The sequence below is a fragment of the Danaus plexippus genome, chromosome 14, assembly GCF_018135715.1.
Source record: "Danaus plexippus chromosome 14, MEX_DaPlex, whole genome shotgun sequence".
Taxonomy (NCBI): domain Eukaryota; kingdom Metazoa; phylum Arthropoda; class Insecta; order Lepidoptera; family Nymphalidae; genus Danaus; species Danaus plexippus.
In genome coordinates, this window is record NC_083546.1 from 6,444,672 (window position 1) to 6,463,647 (window position 18,976).

Here is an 18,976-nt window from a genome sequence, read left to right on the forward strand (position 1 = left end):
TGTATAATTGTGTATTTGGTTTAAAATTAAATTAATGCGGGCTTAAATTGTGAATCGGACGTCAGAGCCATCTATGATCGTGGCTTCATATTAAACTCTTATGAAAATATCACGCTTTAACTACACTGAATATGGGGATAAATAATATTAGATTAACCAAAAGGCATCCACATGTTGTTGCATATAAGACGAACAAATACATACGTGCATTTATACAAACTACATTAAAAAAAAAAATAGGATTTGAAACATTGATATTACTATCTGTACACTTATTAGGAATTAGCTGCAACCACTTAAGTTACTTTTTATTAGAAATAATCAAATTGTCTTAATGACGACGGTCGTAAACAATTACATATTATGAAAAATATCAAAACTGTCTCTGTTTTATACTATAACGAAACTGTTTGTTAAAAATATATGAATCCTATCGTAGTGATTATAAATTTATTACAAATTTATCGTCCATCTATCGCCCTATGCGTTACAACCGGTTGTGGAGTTACAAACGCTCGACAGAGCAGCCAAAGCCGACATGATAGTTCCAGTAACTAGCATCAGCGTAGTTAAATCTCCAATCATGCAAAATTTCCTCGTTATTTGTATTTTATTTAGTGATTTAAATAAATATTATGCTCGGTTACAAACGAGCCTCTTTATTTTGAATGTTGGTGTTTATTATGTATTAAATACTTGGAAACGCAGATTGAAATAAAGTTTATAATTGGGTATGTGATCTGATATTGGTTTTTATATGAGGATAAAATTAAAAACACAATAAATTTCAAAAAAAAAAAAATAATTGAAAATTGTAATTATTCGTCAAAACGTTTCACTTAAATCGTTACAAAAATACGCTTTAAACCTTCATTCTACATTTCTAATATTATTAAAGTAAAAGGAAGTAAGGAGAAAAATACAATATAGAGAAATACACGTTCTTTGCAAACATGAAAATAAGGAAACGGCAATTTAAATTTTGTGTTTTTTTGCCACAAACGACACGTTATTTTCCAGTCGGAGAAAACATTGAATAATTCGTTCCAATTTAACAGCTGAAAAAATAATTTACATAGTCATAAATGATTCATGCCGTTGTATGCTGTTCAACTAGAGTTGGGCTATTTACTTATTGGTTGACTTAAAACTGCTCATACAAATATTCTAAGCCGAATATGTTTGAATTTCATGTTTGTGTTAAAACAAAAGGATGTTTGTAATATAATTCCATTGTTATACTTACTGAATGAATTATAACTAAGTAAAATAAAATATAACAAAAACGTTTTTTTCTATCTATAAAAATTAATGACACTGTTATGTCCGTTTCTTCAAAGTACCCTCTGATACAACTACACCAATTTGGAGGGAATTCGATTAACTGTCAAAAAAGAAATAGACTAACCTAGACCACTTATTAAAAAAAAAAAATCCACGCGGACAAAGTCCTGGACAGATAGTTTCCTACAAGATCGATTGGTTCCGAGATTATAACATTTGTTTACATATTTAAGATATTTCGGGTAAATAACAAGACGTAAAATTTCATTCTCATTTAATGTCTTCAAAAACATTGCTTTAAATCATTTGTTATATAATACAGTCAGCGCCATATTGTTAACAAATTAATATTTCTAAACAACCAGGCGTGTGATATTTGTTACTTGTACATCATAGAGATCCGATTTACTTTTGCATTACGCACCATAATTTTAATCACAAAATTATTTAAAGCATTTCATAAAGTATAACAATTAAGGCAATATCGGCATCAGATTAATTTACATTTAATTCTTATCACTTCCTCCGTACATTGATGATCAACAAAAATAAATTATCGCTAAAAATAAATGTTGTTGATAGAAGTCATGCAAATAATGTCATAATTATCAATCATCAATATGGTTCGATAACTTTATATTTCTGGTGCATATGTATTACATGTCTTGTTTTGCTGAAATTGTGATTTTAAAATTATAACACTATTTCTTAGTGTTATACAAATCCCATAATGTTATGGCACCGTCTAGGCCACCGGCGGCCATTATATTTGCATTCCAATAGGAAACTTTTTGATCGGAATAAACGACTTCCTGTACGGCCTGTCTATGTTCAGTAAGTACGACCAGTTGTCTCAGAGAAAACCAAGAAAATATACGGATATGCCCATCCCAGCCGCCGGAAGCGAATACTCTGCCGTCACTTCTTGTACTAACTTTGTTTATCCCCGGGTTTTTAATACCCACATCCATTTTGTGGGTCAGGCTGAAGTCTTTTTTGCTTATACTAAATATTTGTATCACATCCGAGGCATTGCCAATTATACCTCTTTGTTGTTCGATATGGAAATCGACGGACATTGGACATTCCTTTGTCTGCATTTTGCCAATGCATTGACTAGTGTTGAGATCCCATAGGAGTAGCCAACCTGCCTCATAGCCCACAAGAAGGCAGGGCTTGTCATTTGGAAATTCAATCAACTTCATGCACATAGTTTCTCCGAGTTTGGGTGAATTATCATCAGGTTTCAGAATGCCCAATTTTTCCCCAGAGAAGTTATAAATTTGTATTCTGGCATCCCCATCAGGTACATAGAGTGTTTCGAGTTCTGTGTTGGCTACAAAACGGCAAAATCCAGGGTAATCAATGTCTATAATCTGCTCCTCTTTGTATCCAGAATTTGTTAGGTTGAAGATTTTGAATTTACCGCCTTTCTCTTGAGTGATCAGTTGGTTGTCTGTGTGAATAAGATGAAGGATGGGAGCTTGACCTACTTTGATCTTTTGCTGCACCCGGTTAGTCTAAAATCAAAAAATTATTGGACTGTATTTCATAATAAACTATAAATAATAATAATATATATATCATTAATTTTATGTTAATATATAAGTTTAAATTTCTAAAATTACTAAAATGCAAGCAACATTCACGAAAATATATTATTTTATTTTTTTACATATTACTCATTTCCTATTATTATAACTGGAACATCTATATCAACAAGCCATTCATTACTTCATTAAACAAAAATGATGTTGTTTACGCGACAACATAGTCTGCAATTTCTAGGTCAAAAAATGAGGGTAATAAACAAAGAAATGTACAATAAATGGAAGCCGTATTTTTTAAGATGTATCAGCTTCTGCGCTGTCAATATGTAAAGCGGGAGTTATTATACTAAGAATATCTGATCTCACCTGAAGGTTGTATGCATAAACATATCCGTTTTTTGAGCCGGCGAGTAACCTCTCGAGCCCGCCCGGTAGAAAACTAAAAGCCAAGCTGTATACTGGAGAGTTGTCCACGTTTCTTATCGTAAAAACCGGGTCGGGCGGCAGCAGAGCCATCGTCGGTCAAGCTCTAACCAAAATATGTAATTATAATGGAAAAATAAAATGTTAATCAAATTAATCAAGCCATCAGAAACTGAACCACAACTACGCACAACACAAAACTGACACAAAAACAAGAAAGTTTACATTCATACGTCGGTTACGACGCGTTCCTATATAAAGATTTCAAATACAACACTTATTTTAAAATGAATACATTTATTTTAAACATATAATTAGAGACTTCTTCGTAACTTATAAGCACCTCCTAGAACAAAATAGAGTCGAAAATAATTTAAAAAGCATAAAATGAACCATAAGTAGATTTTTTTTGTTGACTTTGTCTATAGCCCAGACATAGGTTATTTTACTTTATGGTTACATTTGTCAGACGGCCGTCAATCGTCATATACAGCGACTGTCGTCCTTCTCAAAATTTTTATAGAACTTCAGCTTTTAGTGTTTTATAAATATTGGAACTTTTGAATTAAAAATAATCAATGTACCTAATAATGGGTGCCATAAATAAATTAAGGATGCCAATTTAATCTTCGTAATCACAAATGGCTGCGGAGACCCTTCTAAAAACGAGCAAGTATTCAAAGTATACGTATAGGCAAATTGTGTATCATAGATTTTTTGTCGGGCTTCTATTATTTATCTTGATATCATTAGTATTAACGGTAGTGTTTAATCTTTTCGCGGGAAGTGCGCCTCATGCTGATATTTATGAGTCTGTGAATTTGGAAGCATTGAGTCTACCAATTCGTAATATTGTGAGTAGATCGAGATCTGCCGATCCACGCTGGACGAACTGCACTTACTGGCATTGTTTTAATGTTTACAAATGTGGACGAAGAGGTCACAACAAGATAACCATATATATATATCCCTTAACAGAATACAGGAATGAGAATGGGAAGGCTATTTCTCATTTTTCTAGAGAGTTTTATGAAATTTTAAGTACAATAAAACGTAGTAAATATTACACCCCGAATCCAGAAGATGCCTGCCTCTTGGTGCCTAGTATAGATACATTAAATCAGATAGGTTTTTCTAGTGAATATGTTTCCAAAGCTCTGCAGTCACTCGAGCAGTAAGTGTATTCAGCTATACATAAATTAATATATAATCAAATCGCTTTATACGACTACTGAACTTAATAATCTTTTCAGTTGGAACAATGGAGAAAATCACCTTATATTTAATATGGTGGCGGGAGTGTCGCCGAATTATAATACAGTTATTGATCTCAACACCAGCAAAGCTATTATAGCAGGAGCTGGCTATGACACTTGGACATTTAGATACGGTTTTGATATATCCATACCCCTATACAGTTATATAGCACAAAGAATAAATAGCTCTCAGCCCAAACAAAAGAGTTTTATGATAATATCCTCACAAACAAACATACCTAGCGATTATCTAGCTCAGCTACAGAGTATAGCGTCTTCATCAAATGATTTACTGCTTCTAGATAGATGCAAAGATGCTAGCACCGATTATACTAAACGTTGTGAATATACAACGGGCAAAATGTTTGATTATCCGGATGTATTAAAGGAGGGTATGTTTTGTCTTGTGGTACGAAGTGCGAGGCTCGCTCAGCCAGTATTGATGGATGTGATAGCATCACAGTGCATACCCATCATTATAGCAGATGCAATAATTATGCCGTTTAATTCACATATAGATTGGAATAAAATAGCATTGTTTGTACCCGAAGAGAATATAAAGAATTTGGTACGGATAGTACATTCAGTGAGTAAGGAACGAAAAGGTGAAATGTATTGGCAGTTGCGTTGGGTTTATGAGAGATATTTCTCTAGCATAGAGAAGCTTACGTTGACTACTCTGGAGATAATCAACGAGAAAGTCTTTCCGTTGTCAGCTAGGATGTACGAAGATTGGAACGTTCCTGAACATTTGGTGAGTTTTTTTTTTATCGCCATTAAATAGACTAAATAATATGACACAGATAAAAAAAAAATATTCGGTCTTGTGACATTTAAACTAAAAAGTTTTTATATAAATTTTAATCTTAAACTTTACTCTCGTGTTGCTTAATCCAAAAGCATATATAAGAGTCCGTATAAAAGATTAAAGACTAAATATGTATAATATTTAGTCTCTAACCATTTTAATTTCAAAAGTTAAAAAGTATTGAAAAGGTAAAGCTCTAGGTATATTTTTCTTTTCAACTTCTATTACTAACATACCGGTAACATGTGGCGGGTATGAGAGTAAAATTGCTGTAAAATATATTTTCTAGTTACAGCCTCTTTATAAATGTCGCTATATATTTCTTGTTGAAATCTTAATAAAACCTTAATGTTACCTTGAACTGCTACATTCAATGTCATATATTATATAAGTTTGAGACCTAAATTAAAAGCGATATCGGTATAAACAATGCTGGAGTAGATAAAATAAAAAGACTTTATTCTACTTATATAATTTTTAATCTGTTGATATTTCAAATCTAAAGGTGAAGGAAATGACGTCAAATAATATTTTTAAGTGAAACAATGACATCGCTTTTATTATATATAATAAAATAGCTTAATACATATTTGTAGTAATAAATTTATTTATAATGTAATGTTTTAAAAACATTTAATTTTATACGTGAAATAAAGTTAACTGTGCGAGTCCTAGATCGCCCCAATACGATCTTACCAATAAGGTAGGGCAAAAATGACGTCATCACTAGAAAACACATTACACTCATTGCTCTTAACACTAGTTTTCACGGTCAAACTAAACACGGAGATTTTCGAGTTTATAAATATATTTATGTATTAAAATAGTATCCTTATTAGTTTTCAAAATCGCAATAATTACGAAACATTTCGTGTTCTTTGGTAGAACTACGTTGATACTATCAATGCGGAGTCAAAGAATAAAATACAGGAAACTGTAAGTGATAAGTTTTGACGGTACAGACTAGTGGTAAATGTATAGAAGTGTACTAAGGTGGTGTAACCGAAGAAGGGGCGTTAATGTTGTATTGCGTGTTACATCAAGGAAGAACGTTGTTAGAGAAATTGTCACTTGAAGTATAATGAGCATGACGTTTTTATGTCACGGAATTATTATTCTTCTCGATCGACTCAGCGATACTGTTTATTTAACATACGATTAAGAATGAATGTTGCTATGATATTATTCATTAATACCTGAAGCGAAAACTTGTTATCACTTTTTAAGAGAATCGTTAGTAATATTGAACGTATTTAACACAATCAAAGTTTATATGAAGAGGACATTTTTCACATTAAATTCATAAGTAATATATTGATGTAATAGAAATGTTTTACACACACCACCGTGACTTTTTCACACACACACATACATATATATAATACGTCAATACATGAAAATTTCTTAATGTGTGTATCGTCACTAATTGTCAAATATAATGACATTTCTATTATACTATTGAAGTTGAAGTACTCAATTAATTATGGTCGAATACAGTAGATACAGATACTAATTTTATTAACTTTATTAATATTGTCTATGTAAAGTAATTAATGAGGTTATAAAAGAGTTGATTCTTTGTCACATTGGTAATAAGTTTGAATAAAAAAAAGTTTTAAATATATTGAGATTGTGCCTATGTGAAGTTTCACCTTAAATAAATATTCTCTACGTAAATATTAGATAATACTCAACTGTTTAAGCGGTGATATAAGCTGATAGAATTCCCTCTGAACATTCATTACTCTGTGCGCTCGTATTTCCTCTCTATGTCTTATTTTGAAATTGAAACCAAAGATAAAAGGAACACTAATCGCCAGTACTTTGTACAGAATAGTTTTAGAATAACGAAGAATAGAGAGGCGTTGTTTTTTTATTAAAAGAATTGAACCTAAGTCTACATAAAATGTATGTTAATTACTTTAATTTGATACTTACTCTATATAAAATATATTCAACCCTGAAAAATCCGATTATTGGAAAGGTGCGAAAGAATTTGACAGTTAGTATATAAATATTATACTTAAATTAAACACGAAATACATCTGTATGTTGAGGATGTATAAAAACATTGATTTAATTAAAACAATTAGTTAAAACTAACATTCTCATCTCGTCTGCACGTGATCACGGCTGCTGCAAAGTAACCGAAACGTCGGAAGTATGTATACTAGCTTAAATTATAAAAAGACACGCAGCAAATCGGAAAATATTAGTTTATTTAAATGACTACCCGCGAAATTTTTAGATCTCGTCAATGAAAAAAAAAGTATCAAAATTAAAAATCCAAGAAGACTGAAAATAGGAACTGAATTATAAATTAATTTGTTTTATAATATAATAGTATATTCTCATTTAATATATATATTATAATACTCTTAAAACTATTCTATCATTCGATCTCATTGTTCCCATTCCCGATTTCCCTACACAATTATCTCAATTCCCTCGTTATATTAACGTTCTTTAATATCCTATATAATAACTTATAATGAATTTCTATCTGAGATTTTCTAGTTAGTATAATTTTATATCTAAGTTATATATAAATTGGAATTCCAAAGGTTATTTTTATATTACTAAAGTATCAATCATTACCCTGACTAAAGCAAGACCTCGAGATAACGACGTTGTTTTAAAATGAGAAAAATAATAATAATAACAAGTTGTATGTGTGACATTTTATAATCATTGAACAGAATTCTGTTGAAATATACTATTAATAACCCTAATAGCTACAAAGTTTTGTTGTCCACTATTTTCAATACACCGTCAAACTGTCGAACAAAACCTTAGCATGTAAATAGTTAATTAAATTATAACACTTACAAATGTATAACGTATGACATATATAATTTTTATTGTTAAAAAATCATATTTAAATGAGATCATTTAGATATTATTTATTCTATAATAATTCCATATTTTTGTTATTATAAATTATAATCTATACATATTCCTTAATTTTCTTTTTGTCTCTCGTTTATTTTGTTATCGTAATTCACTGTACATCTCCTACGATTCACTAAGTTTAAACAGTTTTGACACTGAATACTTACATATAAATAATCTTTAATAAAATACTCATGAATCAAATTCGCCAGTTGAGATATGAGTTTAGCTGTGAGGTTGTTGAAATGGTAATTATACATCAGATTTTTGCTACAGGGATGTTGAGAATACATTTACATATATATATAAGAAAATCGTGTTAGTTACGCTATTTGTAAATCAAGAACGGCTGTATCGATTTGGCTGAAAATTTGTGGGGAGGTAACTTATAACCGGGAGACGGACATAGGATATTTGTCATACCGTCCGACAGAAGAAGGAATCCAAAATCATTGCCAAAATTGAATTCACCCCTAATCCGGAACAGAATCGCGTGAAAAGCTATATATGTACATTCTAGTTTTTGCCTTCGACTCCGTCCGCGTGAACATAACAGTTGAGTTTAGAGAGAAATGTATACTATCAGCTATGTTAAAACAATACATAGAGTATCCTACGTTTTAATTTTGATAACCTAGATACCGATAGCCGCTACATCTGGCGGACTGATTTGTGAATCTTGACCGTCTGGGTTGCCATCCAAATGCATACAAAAAAATTCATTCAAAACGGTCATGCCGTTTATGAGCAGTTCAGTGACATACAGACATGTAGTACAATTATATACATTTGTGTTTGTGTGTAAATATATAATAAATGTCTAAGAATCGGTCATCAATGTTATTGAAACAGAATTTATATAATAATTTATCTTTATCTATTCCATAATTTCTGTACCTCACGTTGTATTTTAAAAATCTGACAAAGCTATCTATAAATACGTGAAGCGAAAATTTTTAATTTTTTTGAGGATAATTTTTGAATGACGAACGCGGTATTTAACACTGTTAAAGCTGATAGTAGCTATAATTCATTATTAATATATTTTACATGCGTCATAAATTCGTCAAAGTTTTAAAAAACAATTACACACACCACCAAGACGTTGACACACACACACACACACATATAATACGTCAATACATAAAGTTTCCTCAATGTGTGTACTGTCACTAAATGTCAAACATAATGACATTTCTATTGTACTATTGAAGTTGAAGTACTCAATTAATTATGGTCGTATATAACAAGCGACAGTTAGTAATCTATTCATTATTTATTGAAGAATTGGAACACTGAAATACATGACACATTAAAAAAACATAACATTACTTTTTGGCAATGGTTTCAGTGAAATAAATTATTTCTGTTAGTAATTGGGTTAATAGTGGCTATTAGGTGCTTCTAGAAAATATAAAAAAAAAAATTTTGTTATTTGTCGTGTTCCATGTATGTTTTACTTTAAAAACTTTTTTTTTTAATACAAAGCGAAGTGCTGTATTAATTTCCATATAAAATATTCACATGATAATTACATATGTGTATGTATTAAGACACCTTCAATTTAAGCGAGAACGAACCTTGAATGTAATGATATTGAAAAGGAGTTCTTATATAAATAAATAGATAACATATACTTGTTATGTAAAATGTACAAGTTACTAATGTAAAAATAATTAACTCAGCGATTGTTATTAAAATAAAACATAGATAAATTTCCTTTATAATTACGTAGGGAGAGGAGCTTGGACGGTGGAAGTGAGCGTTTAACGCGCGATAGATAGTGCCCCTTAAACCTACACCTGGGTCGCAAGTCCCAGGCACTGTTGAAGCTCCTCTCCCTGCAACGCAATCGACCCGGCATCCGCACGGTGTATCCATTGAATGCTAAGAAGTTTCGTATCTCTTAATGTGATATCAGTACGGGCCAGTCAACCCGCTGTTCTTGCCGGTGACCGCGCCCAAGTCCCCGGGCTTCACCGCTGTCATCCTGACCTATGACCGGGTGGGCAGTCTGTTCACGCTCGTCAGACAACTGGTCCGAACGCCCAGCCTCGCCAAGATACTCGTGATATGGAACAATCAGAAGAAACCTCCACCTCCCTGTAAGTAACACCTTAACACATAGTATATTATATTTATATCCAGCTATAAGTATAATAAAAAGCGTAGTATAGCATATTATAGTATAGCAAGTACATTGCTTGCGCTGGCTTCAATCTTTTCAAATAATGTCGTGCTGGTTGGTAATTAATTATATCTGTAAAATTTGTATGTCCTTTGAGTATGTTGTGTAAAGATTTTATATGTACGTATATATTTTAATTATAACTTGGCCTGTGTGCGCCCGGCTTTAGTTTGACATTCTATTTAAAGTGTTGCCGACTATGAATTTGTATATATATACGATAAATGTTGCTATCTCAAATTATAATAATAAAAGATAAGATGAAGTGAAACTAGAGTTTAGAGCTTTACAATAATAGCTTTTATATTAAGTTTTGTTTCTTATAAAATATATATAGAACATGTCAAAAGGTAAGATTTAAATTGTTTACGTACACAGCGTGTACATTAATTACGTATATTTAAAACTATGAATTCTTGATGGCACTAGAGACGTGATTGAACTTTGAACAGAGCTTAAATGAAGTTCAAATTAATGCTCAAACATTTTTTTAATATAATTTTATATAAATGTTTAATAAATTGCGTATTATTTATGTACAAAATTTAACTCGAGATTATCAAAAAAGTAATCGATTTTATATTTCACGTATAGGTTGTAGAAAATAGATTAAAAGATATAAATTTAGTTAAAATTAACTCCAATAGTTTCCAATTACATCGATTTTATTTTTATATGAAATTATATTAGTACATTAAAATGATACCAGTAACATTACCAGTTTATTGGACGTTCAGAAGAAAGTTTTCAATGAAAAAAATAACGACCAAATAATATTTATTGCAAAATATACTTTATGTTGATAAGCAATTAGTATCATTTTAAAATGTTAGACTAATGAGGAATTCCTATGATTTGTATTTAGTACATTTTGATAATATCATAGATGTGTAACGTCTCCGATCGAACACGCAATTAATAACAACTGTACATGAAAGAAATGAATCTTATTTTAACGAGAGTGAAAATGTTAACACACATTACAATATCAACCTTAACATTAAAGCAATAGAATTCAATTCACGTGATATAAATAACTAGATTAAACTTTTTTTTTAAACGTGTGACGCATTCCATTTCGCTTCGTTATATTGTTATTACTATATATTATAATATATATATTTAATTTTCTTTCTCTTGAACGCTACCATTAATGATCACAATGTTCGTGATAGCAATGGAAGAGAATTACTTTTTTTTTTGTGTTCCATTTAGCGATATTAGATTTCTTGTCAAAGTGCCACAGATAATTAATGGGTTTCATTAAATCCTCTTTTTGTTTTTTTTTAATATAGCTTCCGAGTGGCCGGTCGTCAATAAGCCGCTGAAAGTTATAAGGACTAAGGAGAACAAACTGTCAAATAGATTCTTTCCGTACGATGAGATCGATACAGAATGCCAGTTGACGATTGACGATGATATTATCATGTTGACCCCTGATGAACTTGAATTTGGGTGAGTGTGTGTCAAATATATAAATATAAAGTAAACACACACACAGACACACACGTACACACACACACACACACACATATATATAAACATAAATGTTTGTGTTTATTGAGCATGTATGTTCCCATGATAGAGATTTTACTTCATACAAGCTTTCATCATTTATTCATATAGTTTTAACTTAAACTGACATCGTAAATGTATATCATTATTTTTGTATGATTATACTCCTAGGATCAATGTTAAACTGTTATATAAATTTCAATGCGAAAATGTATCGGGAATATCGTACGACGAGAGCAACCCGACATTATTCAAGAAGCCTCAGGTTCTATTCTTGCGCGTACCAATAATAATTTGTGATTGAAATTTATAATAAATTTATTGTATTGATATAATATTTTAAATGCCTATAGTGCGTTGATAATAGCGTGTAAGGTATAGTAAGTTTTAATCAAAATACTTATGATATATCTTATATAACTCTATGGATTCATCTGTTTCTTCGTTCTTGTCTTAGATTCTATAGACTTTGCACTTTATTTATATAAAAATAAATCTCAATTTCCTTCGTACGTATTCATCGATTTTCCTTAACGTCTTAATGTTGAGACACCGTCATAAAAAAAGCAAACCAAATCGAAGCTTATCTCTTTGTGTGAAAGTTCATTGTTGTATGAAAATTTTATATATGGAAAATTAAAATGAAATAAAGCCATTAGTGATACGGGATTCACGAAAGCGGAGAGGTGTTAACAATATTAAAGACGGTCACGACACGTGACACGGCCCGCGATGGATATATGAAAAACAACCTTAATATGATACAATAAGATACATTTTTGTTCATTCACATTGCAGGTATTTTACAATTTTATATAAAATAATACCAAAATTAACGTTATTCTTTTGTATTATGGTATATTTTTGTTTGTTTTGTTGTCAAACCATTATCATTGTTTTTGGTGAAGTCGTTTAGAAGTTTCTTTTATAGTTGCGTATATCGTCGAAGTTGTTATTGTACAGAGTTTATTTTTCTTTGTTTTAAAAGATTTTTTTTTGTTTAGCGATAAAATATTAGATATTCCCTGAAGGAACGAGGTTTTGTTGTGATAAACTTAACGTTAAGTACACAAAAATTTTATCACAATATTCCTACTGAGGGTCTTCATCGCAAGACTCAATACAGACAGTTTGTAGTTTTTAATGTAAAACGGATTTACTTTAGTTTGACAAGGAAAACTTGTTACTGTACAAAAATCATCATCATCATCAGCCTAACGGTGCCTCACTGCTGATCAAAGGCCACTTCGTAACGGAGAAGTTTAGAACATTAACCACCACGCTTGCTCAAGGCGGATTGGCTATTTCAAACATATAAATTGATATTATAAGTCCAGGTTCCCTTATGATGCTTTCGTTCAACGTCTGTCAGTGGTGTCTGAATACTGAAATGTCTTAAACACTACATATGATTGAAAAAAAATCACATTGGTACTTGCCAGGTTTCGGACCCGCACCCTCACGCGAGAGGTGGGCCTTAATCTCCAGGCGACCCCGACTATACAAACATACTTTTTACGTTTTCAAAATTTTATATTCATATTTATAGCGACAATTATTTTATACATAGGATTTCTATATTTTTTAACTACATTAAGGCAACACAAAGTATGCGAAATTAAGAATTAATTTGCACCGCTAGATTCGAACTTGCTACTTCGGGGATATCGCGTGATAGGCGCTTCAACATTTAAGCTAGCGTGACCTAATATAATTTTGTATATCTCATCAAATAAAAGAGACAGATGTCTACAAAATATCAACGAATGCTGTTAATTTTGAACTGTCTCTCATATTAATAAATTTTTGGTATATGTTATCGTTCTGTCGTTACAGCTTCGATGTCTGGCGCGAGTTCCCCGACCGCATAGTGGGCTTCCCGTCCAGGCTTCACGTGTGGGATAACACTACACACACATGGAAATATCACAGCGAGTGGACCAATCAGATATCTATGGTGAGAACAGTAGAACTTGCTAACTGACTAATTTATATATATTTGTACGTCACCGCCCAGACCAGACATATCTTTATATTCGCGATTCAGAAAGCTCGTTGTGCTAATAGAGCTCACGGTTTCCTGGAAACCAACATCGCCAAAGACCATGGCATCAAGGTCAACAAGTATTAGCAGCTCACTAACCAACTCACTAAGAATAGGTTCGTTATAAGTTTGTCCGCGGTAGAAGTAAGAGCGAGAGGTATAAAGGCTACATCTCTCTATAACCTACTAAAAAACTTGGGCCTGTCCAGAACTAACATCCGTTAATTTTTGGAACATTCGTCGAAGGCAGCCCTAGTAGGTTCGTTCAAATTTGGTTAGGTAGAGAGAGGAGCTTGGACAGTGGAGGTGAGCGTTTAACGCGAGTTAAATAAGGGCCCCTTAAACCTACACCTGAGTCGCAAGTCCCAGGCATTGTTGAAGCTCCTCTCCCTGCAACCATGGACCCGGCATCTGCACGGTGAATATAAATTATAATTCATCGTTAAAATTGTTCAATCCCTATCAAAAAAATACGTTTTAATCAAACAATAAAGTTGTTGTCTTTTAGAGGTTTTTTTTTTCAACATCGAAACCTTCAATAAAATAGTTATTTACGACTCATTTAAGAGAATATAATCAAGAATTTGGTTAAGAAAATTCAATTAAGTCGCAATAATACTGTCGCGTCGGTTTAAATATTGTAGAAAGCTTTCGACTTCAGTCGGCAGCGCCATCTCGTGACGAGTAGATGGAACTAATAGCTATACGTTTACCAGAACATTGCTATAGTTAATGTTTGTAAACAAGTAAACATATAAACGATAGTGTTCTGGAATGTTCTAGTAATCGGATTATTGCGTACAAAAGGCTTACCACCAGTCTTTCGAAAAGTTACTCACAAACGGTGTTGCCCGCGATCATAATTAAGTGAATATTTGTGCTTTATATTACATAACGTGTTTAGCAATATTATTAATAGGAAAAAAATATGAGGTATGTTATAATATTTGTCGATCTCACACGTAAAAACTACTGAATGGATTTTGAACAAACTTCAAAATTATATAGTTTTTCTTTCTGGAAATTTTATATGTAAATAGCAAATTTTGTATCCTAATCGTTAATTTATTTAATGAAAGGAGAAATTTATCTTGAATTTACTTGAACAGTAATTAAAAGTCACTTCAATGAAAATAATACTTACATATTATGTTAATTAGTTTACGCCCGCGCCGTAGTTCAAGTTGCGTCCAGAAATAAATGTATAAAGCGTTTTAAAACAATACGTAAATATGGATTTTGTATGGCGTGGAGTTGTATAACAAAATAACTGTTACGCGCTGATCTCGCGGGAACTACACCAGACTCCGGGATAAACTATAGGCTATGTGTTGTTATGATATAGAGGCTATACAACTGTGAAGTTGCATCGAAATCGATTCAGTAGTTTCAGTAGTATAGGACATCGAACATATATAAATGTTAAAAATATAAAACTGTACTTGTTTTATATTTACGTTAATGTATTTGAAGGTACTAACTGGTGCGGCCTTCCACCACAAGCTGTGGTCCTGGTACTACACGTACAAGATGCCGGAGGAGATAAGGACGTGGGTCGACGATAACTTCAACTGTGAGGATATCGCCATGAACTTCCTGGTGGCCAATATCACTAGGAAACCACCGATAAAGGTATGCAGACACACACACACACACACAAGCACGCAAGGTCACTCACACATGCCCACACATATGTTCACAAGTACACTGACACGCGCACGCAGACACGTAGGCGCAGACACACACATACACACACACGAACACATACTCATTTTGTATTAATAAGTTATTCATAATATTCTTAAATCGTATTTATTTTAATTTTCCATCAAAAAAATAATTAATAGAGATAAATGTAGAAATATTTATCAATAGTCACAGTACACTGCCTATAAAATATGAAGAACCATATATAATAAAAATATTATATATAATTATATTATCATATATAATTATTATATATCTATTCCAGGTGACGCCGCGCAAGAAATTCAAATGTCCGGAGTGCACTAACACCGAAATGTTATCGGCGGACGCTCGCCACATGTCCCAGCGCTCGGCGTGTATAGACAGGTTCGCTACGGTGTACGGACACATGGCCCTCAGGAGTCTGGAGTTCAGAGCTGACCCGTTACAGTACAAGGAGAGCGCAGGAGTACCTCACGCATACCCCGATATAGGGGCGCTGTAGTTATGGATGGGATAGCCGTGTATCCGGATGGGATAGTTGTGTATCTGGATGAGATAGTTGTGTATCCGGATGGGATAGTTGTGTATCTGGATGGGATAGTTGTGTATCCGGTTGATACAGTAATATAACTGAGTAATATAGATGTATATCTGGTTGGTATCTATATCGGATATATCTGGACTGAATATGAAAACTGTAGAAGTTTTAGAGATGTGGATGTAGCGAGACGGATTAAACTGATTATATTGCGTTCTGAGCTGTGGCTGTTTATCTGCATAGGAAATGATGTCTTGGCTGTACAGGTTCAAAGTTCATTTTAGCTACACTGCATCAGAACTGATCTCTTAGGATTCTGGTATTGGTATATCCAGATATAAAGGGATACACAAGATATATAATAATTTTATTTCGCTTAATGATTATATTACTATTTCTTATGAGTTGTATAAAACCAGCCAGCAATATTATAATAGGATATCATTTAAATAATTTAACTTTACGGAACCATTATTTAAAACTTTTTCAAAGAATTCACAAGTCTTTGTATAAATTTAATAGTTTCCTTATGAAATGGCCTCAAATAATACTTAAATAATTTATTTATATAACTGCGGTATGCTCTACTAAGTCATGCACACTCAGCAAGTCAGTTTGACCGACTGTTCTATAGATGACTATATACAAAAAAAATTGTCCATTTTTATGTAAACATGAAAATCATTAACTCATTACCAACGAGACTTGATGATTTGATGAAAAAAATAACATCGGCAGCTATTGAGAGAAGTGAAGTTTTTTTGTAGGAGAAATAAAAGGAAATATTAATAAAAATTATGTAAATATTAATTTATGAACGACTTTAATTTAGGATCGGACAATAAATCACGTGTAGGGGGCTGTCTGAGGGTGACGTCCCTGTACCAGGGTAAGTAGGTTTAACTGCCATTTAGAATTATTTTGACCAGAACGTATAACCGAGTTATATTTTGACTTCATTATATTAATTTAATTTTTAATGTCAGAACAAATGAGCTTAAACCCGATTCGAAACGTCCAAGATGAAACCTCCTTTGTGTTGTAAAAATACTTAATATTTATTATCTGTGCTGTTTTATGATACTGAATTAAATATTATAATTTTATATTTTGCTTCGATGTTAAAGAAATCTTTACGGGACCTTATTTTAATTTATTCTTTGGGTTTATATAAAGATATTCAAGGATTGAATAGAAGAAAAGGAAAAGTTTGAAATGATGAAAGTTGTCGGATTTCTGTTGACATAATTCTTTATGAAGAAAAAAAACAAAGCAAGTAATTACATTACTATAGACGCAATAAAAATATAAAATTTTCTTACTTCATATTCGATTATAATAATCATTCCTTAATAATTTTACGACAATAACTTCTTTTTAGTAACTAAGGCGTTTAATTTTTTTTTTTGTACATTTAATATTAGCTGACGGAAGCATTTCTTTTAATACTCAAAATTGATAAACCCTATGCATATTGCATATATTTGTCAAATTTAATTTTTAAGGTATTAATTTATATTATTTGTAAAATTTTTTTTATCAACGAATTCGGGCAGTGATGACGCACGAGAAAATCGTATCGTAATATTAAAAGGTGTGGAAGTGACATTGACATTCCCATAATGAAATGGCGGGAAAAAATATATAGTTTTAGATAGAAATATAGAAATTATATTCTAAAGATTAGAAATATAGTTATAGAGATGAATTTTAGTCCATTTTAACATATCGGTGCTTGTTAAGGTGTATCCTAACATGTTTGTAGACACGCTGACACGATCGTAGTCGAACGGAGCGTTTTAATATTTTTTGTACGCTACAATGGCCGGACGCCATTTTGTATTGTAAAGAACACGTTATTTTATTAGTGTAAAATATCGATGTTCGTATTTATTAAGTGTTAATGATTTTTGTACGTTTTTTATTGTAATATTCCTAAGTATAGAAATGCCATTTTAATCTGTTGATCATTTTGATATTTTTTTCTTTTTTTTTTTTATGTACATGTCTAAGGTATTCGATCATCGCCAAAGAACTCGTCGACTAGTCTCGAAGATATTTATAATTTCATTTTAATTTCTAAAATCAGGAGTTACCAGCACTATATCAAATGGGCAGACTGAATATCGTTTTACTATAAATAAATTATAGTTGATAGATAGAGAAATAACACACATCAGTAGGAATATATATATATATATAATTTAATTTTTATTTATTTAGACCTCTAATTTATCTATAATGTCTATGGTTTTTTTTAATACTGTTCAAGTACAATCGAATTGATTTTTTTTTTGTGCATAATAATTTATGACAACTGGAATTAAATAAATATTTTTTTTATATTATGTTAAATTGTATTTTTGATTGTGGCAATAATAATATTTGATTTTCTAATTTTATATAAAGAACGAGCTTCCCATTTGTATCATGGATTCCTTTAACGATTGACGGCCTAAATCAGTTTAAATGTATAGAAAAATATAATGATTCGTCTCATACATTTTATGACTTCATCTGCATTTACTTAGAAGTGATATAGATAATATCGAATGTAACGATTTATTATAAATCGATAAAAAATAACATCTATAGCACTAATAAATGATTCAGAAATTATTTAATTATTACTATTTTCACATATTTAATATAGTGTCAGATTATTTTTTTTTTTATATTTAAAATGATTTATTAACAATTATCATGAAAACGTAATTGTTGTTTTTTTTTTTTAAATATATTTTGTACATATTTTTTTTTGTATTTTAAGTACTTAAATAATTTATTCG

The 18,976-nt window shown here is 31.5% G+C and overlaps 2 protein-coding genes across 2 annotated transcripts; one reads left to right on the plus strand and one right to left on the minus strand.

Annotated features, from left to right (window-relative positions):
* Window positions 1-1,545: 1,545 nt before the first annotated feature.
* Window positions 1,546-3,465, minus strand: LOC116769542 (guanine nucleotide-binding protein subunit beta-like protein 1). The gene is made up of 2 exons (XM_032660677.2): window positions 3,201-3,465; window positions 1,546-2,804 (listed from the first exon to the last, which is right to left on the minus strand). The coding sequence occupies exons 1-2, from the start codon at window positions 3,348-3,350 to the stop codon at window positions 1,986-1,988; spliced, it is 969 nt and encodes a 322-aa protein (XP_032516568.1). The 5' UTR covers window positions 3,351-3,465; the 3' UTR covers window positions 1,546-1,985.
* A 272-nt stretch (window positions 3,466-3,737) lies between these two features.
* Window positions 3,738-18,976, plus strand: LOC116769604 (exostosin-2). The gene is made up of 7 exons (XM_061522595.1): window positions 3,738-4,431; window positions 4,511-5,267; window positions 10,135-10,318; window positions 11,697-11,856; window positions 13,753-13,873; window positions 15,434-15,592; window positions 15,933-18,976. The coding sequence occupies exons 1-7, from the start codon at window positions 3,899-3,901 to the stop codon at window positions 16,149-16,151; spliced, it is 2,133 nt and encodes a 710-aa protein (XP_061378579.1). The 5' UTR covers window positions 3,738-3,898; the 3' UTR covers window positions 16,152-18,976.

Bases quoted from the DNA above. Each gene is read 5' to 3' on its own strand.
- LOC116769542 (XM_032660677.2), bottom strand. From the start codon at position 3,350: ATGGCTCTGCTGCCGCCCGACCCGGTTTTTACGATAAGAAACGTGGAC. The intron at 2,805-3,200 runs GTGAGATCAGAT...TTTTGATTTTAG, and splicing joins TTTATGCATACAACCTTCAG to ACTAACCGGGTGCAGCAAAA.
- LOC116769604 (XM_061522595.1), top strand. From the start codon at position 3,899: ATGGCTGCGGAGACCCTTCTAAAAACGAGCAAGTATTCAAAGTATACG. The intron at 11,857-13,752 runs GTGAGTGTGTGT...CTGTCGTTACAG, and splicing joins CCTGATGAACTTGAATTTGG to CTTCGATGTCTGGCGCGAGT. The intron at 15,593-15,932 runs GTATGCAGACAC...TATCTATTCCAG, and splicing joins CTAGGAAACCACCGATAAAG to GTGACGCCGCGCAAGAAATT.